We start from the raw sequence: 8,471 nt of genomic DNA, 5'->3' as shown, positions 1-8,471 counted from the left end.
AGTTAATTAAAGTAAATACCTATGGTTATACGAATTTATAGACGAATACCTGTGGTATTTTTCTTTACAAACACACAACTCTATAGTTTACAAAATGTTACATTTTTTTTTTCAAATTTGACTTATAACGATCTCAAAATGAAAACTTAAAAGAAACAAAGTTGTTTAGCATATATTTACTATCACTTTTTAAGTTTCATCTCTCTAAACATTAGCTTGCTCTCTCATAAAAAACAACACGTAATGATCTCAAACCTAAAAAGTTGAAAAATTAAAGTTGTTTAAAGTATCATTTAACTCAGTTAAATTTTCATTTCGAGATCGTAATCGGCTAAATTCTAACAAAGTGAATCCAAATGCAAAATTTTACAAACCAAGATGTTGCTTTTACAAAAATAAATACCACAAATAGCGATATGCAAATCGGCGAAACCATATGACATCTACATATAATTAACCCTAAAAAAAAGCCCAAAAAGCAATCATAAAATGAAGACTTGGTTAAAAATATGTACATATATTATGTTTTAAACAACAAAAAGTAGGACTGTAATCAAACCAAGCTAAAGCAACAAAAAGTAGGACCGCAAATTAACGAGCTCGACCTCAACATTTTGTTCATAAGCTACCCACGAGCATCTTAACAAGCTTGTCCACGAGTTTTGCTCGCGAACAACTTGTTAATTCAGTTTATGAACTTCGCTCACAAACAACTTATTATTATGTTCATTAATTATATTAATTTAAAATTTCTTTAATACAAAACTACATAGATTTGGAATCTATAAAACTAAAATTTACACGAAAGTATATTATTATACATTTCCTCCTTTATAGAAATATTATTATTGAAAAAATAACCGAACCAAGCTAGCATGTTCATGAACATTATAATCGAGATTGCATGAGCTTTATTCATGAACCAATAATTGAACCTGCTCACGAGCTTTCAAACCGAGCTTCGTCGTGCTCAAGCTCAGCTTGTTTATAAATTGAGTCAAACGTCGAGCTAAACACCGAGCCACTCATGTACAGCTTAACTCATTTACCGCCCTACAAAAAGCCCTACAAAAAGACCATACCTAGCGTACATAGACCTGAAAACTTAGTTTAAAGTAAATTGTCAAAGAGCATTACGAGAATTCTAATAATTCTAATTTAACCCTAGATCATTCATTTCATCACATTAAACCCATTTGTCACATTAAGCATCTCATAACAAGGAAATCAGCTTTTAATATAAAATTCGAACAACACAACATTATTCGAACAACACAACATTATTCATTCATCTGCGTTCGAAATTTGCATGTTTAATAGTTCAAAAGGAGTTTAGCTTTTTTTTTTTGTAGTGTGGTTACAGAGAAAACGTGAAGACCTTATTTCCAACTATAAAAAATACTTCGGATACAAATAAAACGACACATCTAACTAATTTAGCAAGCCAGGGATTAATGTGAAAAAAAAATAAGGGGTTTAATGTGTTCAAATGAAAGATTAGAGACTCGATGCACCAAAATCAGAAATAAATAAATAAATAATCTAGTTCAAATGAAAGATAAGAGACTCATGCAACACAAAAAAAAAAAACACCAAAATAGGCATAAATTCACCGGTTATCTATCTCACCAATTAGGGACATCTCTACAGAATGGAAGTGAAAGGTCATAGAATCATTTAATGTACAAAGTAATATATTATTTCATTGTTCTAATCATTTTTATTCCTTAAGACCTTTTCATATAATGCCTTTACAAAAGAATGAGAGGATGAAAAATTACTCTTCAGTCTACCTCAGATTCTCAGCAATGAAAAAGATAAAATAAAATAAAAAAACAAAACCATTAGAGAGCAATGCATGAATTCTTAGCAACATGAAAAATAGTCATCAGGCATGACAACTTGAAGTAGATGAAACAAAAAATAAATAAAAGAAACTATTCTCATAAGTAATTCTACTTATTTGGTTGAATTACACAAAAAAAATTGGAACTTCTCCAGAATTATTGCAGCAGCAACTCTTCATGATACAATCATACACAAAAAGGAACCAAAGGTTGTCTGTGAAAAACTTTGACACGATGGATCCATCTTCAATCTTAAATAATATATTCAAAATGCATCATCTCAAGTGTTGAAAATGGTGAGGGAAAAAAAACTTTACCCTTTTAAATCAGAAGCCTTAGTTGTAACACTGATTAACCTCCCTTACAAGCTTATCCATGAATTGGCATTTCCTGTCAAATCCCCAGCCAGGGTTGCTCTGCAGTTACAAAGTTTGCAAGATATCGTAAATTTCAACTTAGTATCTCACAATCACTCAAATCACACTGTTAAAAAAAATGATGCTCAACCATTTGTAATCTTATAATGCATGGCGAATCAGATAAATTATTAGTCATTGCAGTAAATTGTCCATAAACTGAAAGCAGTACTAAAGAGTAAATTGAACTGCATTTTAAAGTTCAGGGGGAAATTTTGATTTTAATTATGAGAAAAATAGATGGCTCTATTGATTATTCTAGTTCTAACGAAGAGCATGAATCTAGAAATGTGAATTCTATAATGTAAGGTCAAATTTTTCAGACAAGGGGAATAATGATGTAGCTTACCATCCACCAAATTGAACTTAGGGTGTAATTGCGGGTCAATAAAAATAATCGGACGTATTGATTAGTTGGATTTCAGTAAGATGACAGAAATGTAAATTAAATAATGCTGCATAATAATCATTCAAGATTGAGCTTTTGAGACGAGGGCAGAACCATGTTTAAGTCCACCAAATAAACATATTGCTGAGGTCCTCAACCTAATGCCAGCCTATCTTGGAAAGGACCTCTTAGCAATTACTGTGATTTAAGTATAAAAAACTTGTAGAAATTAACCTATTTTCTTTGCGCTTGACAGGATCATTTAGATACCTAGAATTCTATTTCTCCATTTAAGTTGTAGCCTGAAAGGCATATTTTCTATTTGGTTGAATAAAAAAAACTCTGGGTGTGAGAATTTAAGGTTCTATCAGTCATGTGCAAGGTTAGCATTTGATTTCCATTCCCTACCTACCTTTAATATGTGGAACAAATCTGTAGACTTGTAGCTAAATTTCCCTTGTTATTGTGCAACCACTATTGACAACACGAAAAAGAAAAAAAATCAACTACCTTACTCATTTTCAATTTAAGCTAGGTCTAGCAATGGCATGGGTTGGGCTGGGAGATAAGATTTTAGTTTACAATTCCTATATGCGATTTGCAAGTAATCAAGGCAAGGAGAAAAGTTCGGGCTGGAGATGGTGAGCACAGCTATCCCCTATTTATAATTTTAATTCTTGGAGAAAACATTATTCTGATATTATCGTCAAACAATTGCCCAATCAATAAGGACGCTTGTTAAAATGTGATATGCAATGGTTTAATCACAGAGTAAAGATTCATGAGGCAAGCAACACCAGCAATATTCCATGCTTATACCATGCAGCAGAAGTGGATTTCTCAAGCATTGAGCAAAATATGCTCAAGCAAGTGATTCATTGTTGCTGCAGCATACAAAGTAAAACAGAAAAAACGCATTGTGAGGTTGGAGTTTAATGCTGACCTGAAGGGAAAGAACAGCACGATCAGTAAATTGTTTAACAGAAGCAGGTACATTCGGAGGAATAGTTTTTGCAACTCTTTCTAATTCTTCTTGCTGTTTCTTAGCAGTAACCCTATCAGGTCCACTGTAGTAATCAACGATCTCTTTCCATAATGGAACTCTCTTCATAGTTTCTTCAACAACTGCCTGGAAAATTATGAAGTTCCAAGTAATTTAAGCCGAGCAATGGCATATATAGCAGCTACAACATACAACTTGCCTAATTAACTCTCAAATAATCCAAAGCTCTGAAAAAAAAACACATATATCTTTATCTACTGTCGTTCTAGTTCATTACCTATAGCACATGTTTAACAGGGAAAAACTACAAGCTTGACAACTACAATTGATGTGTGATCTATATCAAGGCCAACTGGCATTGAAGCTAGAAAGCAGCCCCCTGGAAGAACAGCATGAAACAGGTTGCATGATAATCTAAAATATTAGTTTACAAATATAAAGCTTCTATGACCTGACATCACATTGAAGGCCGCATCATAGTTTAAAACAGTTACCACAAACATAATACATTTCACCATAATGCAAACAAAGCAGCTTGCTAGATTTGCTCCTCCAAGGATTCCTACTGGCTTTAACAGAAAGATGGTCATAAGCAATTGAAGGGAACGACTTCCATGAGCAAGACAGCAAAGTATGGGTTACATCTAATTTACAATATTCTTAGAAATATTTAGCTTTAGTGACCAGAACAGCACATGAGGTGTTGCATCATAGTTTTAAAAATATTACTAAAAAATATAGTTCTAGAAACACCAACTTCTTCATATTTAGGCACTTAAGGAATATAGAATAAACTATGTAAATAGGTACAGAGAAAAACGGAACCACATTCATGCTCATATCATGGCAGACAGAAATGATCAGCATAAAGCAGTGCAGAAGGGACATGCTGTATTAGAAGCAATTAGTTATCATTTCATTCATTGCAGCAAAAAGAAAATCTAAAAGTAGGCAGAACACAATATTTTGTAAACTTATTTAAGCAGACAAAATATATGAATGCAAAGATGCATTTGCAAGTCTAAAAGTCTATTTAAGTTTGGCAGTCAACGTGTATAGAAAAGCAACACTGCATGAGTACCTCCCACTCTTCCTGATTTTGGATCCCTTCATATGCCATGATGAATGGTTTCACTTTCTCCAGCATATCCCGGATAGGCATAGGTGGCTTCTCATCAATATCTGGGTTTTGATCAAATTCTCCCATCAAGTATTCTGGCTCAAACTCAATCTACGGCCCAAAGAATAAATAGCAACCAATAATTAGTCATCCATTTATAAGAAACATCCGATTTGTATACAGCTTATACATTTTAGAGAATTCAAATCTAGAACACTTATTACATGTGGCTTCCTGCAGCATTATCACATAAGGATGTGCTATCTTAACGGCTTCTTATAATTGAAATAAGTTCCAACAACTGGGGTCAACACAACTATGCCATGGTACAATTATGCCTTCATATATATATATATATATATATAGAGAGAGAGAGAGAGAGAGAAGAATGGTATTATCAAAAACCACAAATTCTGACCAAAGTAAAAGAATTAGGGATAAGTTACCAAGTTACAAATTTAGTCCTGTTTTTATTGGGGAAGAATGGATTTAGCCTCCACAACAGTGCAATTTAAAAATATGATTTAGGGTGGCCAGAACATGAATTTTCACATGGAAAAAAAAAAAAAACTCATTTTTACTTAATGAGGCTTGAAATTGCATCATATTGTAAACTTAGGCTTAAGATTGCACAATTTTGAGTGGAGGCTAAATCCTTATCCCAAAGAATTATGAAAGCTATGGACAAAATCATGAATGTAACCAAAATTTTCTTCCCTAAGAAAAAAGAACATGACAGTCTATTTCGTTAATGGAAAACCTTACCCATAAGCTGAAATATAACAGGAAAAGAGCCAAATAACTACTCTTACCATGTAATTGGTATGCATGGCATCCACAAATGCATCTTGCTCAGGGCAAGGCAGTACTCTATCACTCAATTCTTCAAACCCCTCCATCAACTTCTGCATATTCTCAACACCAATTGCTTCCGCAAGCTTCTCTCCATCAGCATCATCACCCAAGAAGAGCCCTTCATACGATTCCTCATGATCGTCGGACGTTCCTCTTCCCCTCCCTCTACCCCTTCCCCTACCTCCACCCCTTCCACGTCCCTGTGCCAATCCCTCACCCCTTCCTCCATATCCGTCTCCATCACCCTTGGATAGTATAGAAACCGCCCTCCTTACTGCCTCCTCACGGCTGAATTTTGGCCGCTCCCGAGCCTGAGCTTCTTCTCCACCAGGCTTGGGCCTGGCACGAGACCGGACATGACGGTTCTCTTCCGTCAATCTCGGAGTAGGAGCCGCCTCTGACTTACCACGACCAATGCCAGATGGTGGTACATGTATGCGGGGCGGCAGACTTTGCTCGAACTGTGTATGAGGAGGTACTGAATGGGGCTGGAGCTGAGGTTGAGGGGGTCGACTCCGTCCTGGTTCATAAGTGCCTCTGGACGGCAGGTTTTGCTCGCTCGACTGAGCGAACTGTGTCTGAGGAGGTACTGACTGGGGCTGGAGCTGAGGTTGAGGGGGTCGACTCCGTCCTGGTTCATAAGTGCCTCTGGACGGCAGGTTTTGCTCGCTCGACTGAGCGAACTGTGTCTGGGGAGGTACTGACTGAGTCTGAGACTGGGGCTGATGGGGTCGACTCCGTGCTGGTTCGTCAGTGCCTCGGCCACGTCCAATACCAGGTTTAGAGGTCCTCAACGATGAAATAAATGATGAAAATCCACCACCACTGCCACGCCCGGTTCCATTAGGTTGTGGCTCTGGTGAGACAGGTTTTGATTCGTCAGATTCTGGCTTGCCCGGCGCTCTTGAAACGAACTCAAACTTAGAGGGACCAGAAGAGCTGCCGCCGCCGCGACCGGTTCCATTAGGTTGTGGCTCTGGTGAGACAGGTTTTGACTCGTCAGATTCTGGCTTGCCCGGCGCTCTTGGAATGAAGTCAAACTTAGGGGGACCAGTAGAGCTGCCACCACCCCGGCCGCCGCCGCGACCGGATGAAGTGCTGAAGGGAGAAGATGATAGAAGAAAGGCGGATTTGTAAGCGGAACTTGAGATTGGATTAGGGATTCGTCTTCCTATTATGTTTCCCCTCATTTGGATTGACAAGGTGAACGGAATACCAGTGTTTGCTCAAGGCGCTGAAAAAACCGCCCCACATTCAATCGCTTTTGAGGTTTGAGGTCCTGACCAGTTTAACCTCATCTTCTTTATTTCAAAGGAAAATTATAAAATTGTGTCAAAATGGAGACTCATTTACATATTTAATCCATTTACTCAATTTATTACATAGTTAGACTATATTTATGTGACTTACCCAAACACCCTTAACATTTCATCTTCTCCCTTCCCATTTCTCTTCCTGCTAATGATTGATCTTCCTCATATGATTCTCAGACCTTTGATCTTCATCTCTTCCTTTAAATTACGCGAAATCTGCACAATTTCTCCACATCACCATGTATTTCTCTTCTTCCTCTCTTTATCTTTTGATTCTTCATCTTCCTAATCCTAGAAAACGAAGACACGGTTCTTCATCTTCTTGTTCCTGCTCGTTTCTTGGTTTCTTTCTTCTTGTAACCATCAAATAAATGGTGATTCTACGTTATTTTCATCGCTTTTCCCAGTTTGTCATATTGTTTTTGTCGAAAAATGTAAGTATATACTGTTTTCTCTGCGGGTTTTTTTCAAAAATTCACTTAGCATATTCCGTTTTCGCGAAGTCTGCAGGGAGAAATTTATCGATTTAACTTCGCGAAACGATGATTACGCGAAGTTTGCGAGGTAATTCGACAAATTTCTCCCGCAGACGTCGTGAAATCATCGTTTCGCTAAGTAAAATCATCATCTTCTTTGCACATTTATTTTCGCATACTTCGCGAATACTTATTTCGTAAAGCCAAATCTTCTTTTTTTTCCGACTAACACGATTAAATTTTTCTGAAGGTGGTTGAATACATAACATCCCGCAAGAAGGCGGTGTCCTTATATGCAGATAGGATGACTTTCCTTCTGATACAGGGATAAATTCCCATCAAGATTTATCACATTCAACTTTAAAGTGATTAGTTAAAAGTTATTATGTCAATCTTATTCTGTACGGTGAGACACATCCATCCTAAAAAGTTTGGACTTTTATTTCTCATTCCAAAAGGTCCGGACTTCCAATACAGGGAGAAATTTCCATCCAGATTCATCACGTTCACTTTAAAATGATTTGTTAGGAGTTTATTATGGCAATCTTGTTGTAAATTTTGATAATGTTATGATTTTAATGTTGGAATCCCTTGTTGTTGTGCCTTTTTGTTGTTATATACCACTTCGCAAAAGCATGTTCGTACTTCGCATATTGAGAAATCTGCGAATTCGAATCATCTAATAACCTAAACATAATCTTCGCAGACTTCTCATATCGTGAAATCTGCGAAGAAATCTGTGAATTCAAATCATCTAATAACCCAAACATAATCTTCGCAGACTTCTCATATCGTGAAATCTGTGAAGTCAGACTGGATGGAGACAAACGCGGCATAAAATTATAAACATTTTAAGGGTATTTTAGGAAAGTCACACAAACATAGCTTACATATGTAGTAGGTTGAATAAATGGGTTAAATATGTAAACGGTCTCCCATTTGACCCAATTTTATAATTTTCCCTTATAAAAATCGAGTCGAATATAATGTATAACCGAACGGTTACTAATCGAATTTTTGGGTTCAGTTACCAGTCAAATTTAACAAATTAAT

The 8,471-nt window shown here is 36.5% G+C and overlaps 1 protein-coding gene across 3 annotated transcripts; it reads right to left on the bottom strand.

The window, feature by feature from the left end:
* Nucleotides 1-826: 826 nt before the first annotated feature.
* LOC136205651 (uncharacterized) lies at nucleotides 827-6,921 on the bottom strand. 3 transcript variants are annotated; one of them, XM_065996335.1, is made up of 5 exons: nucleotides 5,587-6,921; nucleotides 4,736-4,885; nucleotides 3,595-3,780; nucleotides 2,165-2,263; nucleotides 827-1,097 (listed from the first exon to the last, which is right to left on the bottom strand). In XM_065996335.1, exons 1-4 carry the CDS (start codon nucleotides 6,817-6,819, stop codon nucleotides 2,183-2,185), a joined length of 1,650 nt encoding a protein of 549 aa, XP_065852407.1. In that variant the 5' UTR covers nucleotides 6,820-6,921; the 3' UTR covers nucleotides 827-1,097; nucleotides 2,165-2,182. The 3 variants fall into 3 exon arrangements, with proteins under 3 accessions (XP_065852407.1, XP_065852408.1, XP_065852406.1); XM_065996336.1 differs by having other exon boundaries at nucleotides 827-1,082; XM_065996334.1 differs by lacking the exon at nucleotides 827-1,097 and having other exon boundaries at nucleotides 1,845-2,263.
* Nucleotides 6,922-8,471: the final 1,550 nt, after the last annotated feature.

The sequence above is a fragment of the Euphorbia lathyris genome, chromosome 9 (genome assembly GCF_963576675.1).
Source record: "Euphorbia lathyris chromosome 9, ddEupLath1.1, whole genome shotgun sequence".
In the NCBI taxonomy this organism is placed as follows: Eukaryota; Viridiplantae; Streptophyta; class Magnoliopsida; order Malpighiales; family Euphorbiaceae; genus Euphorbia; species Euphorbia lathyris.
Note: the sequence above shows the minus strand (reverse complement) of the source record. Positions and strands in the feature narration are given on the sequence as shown.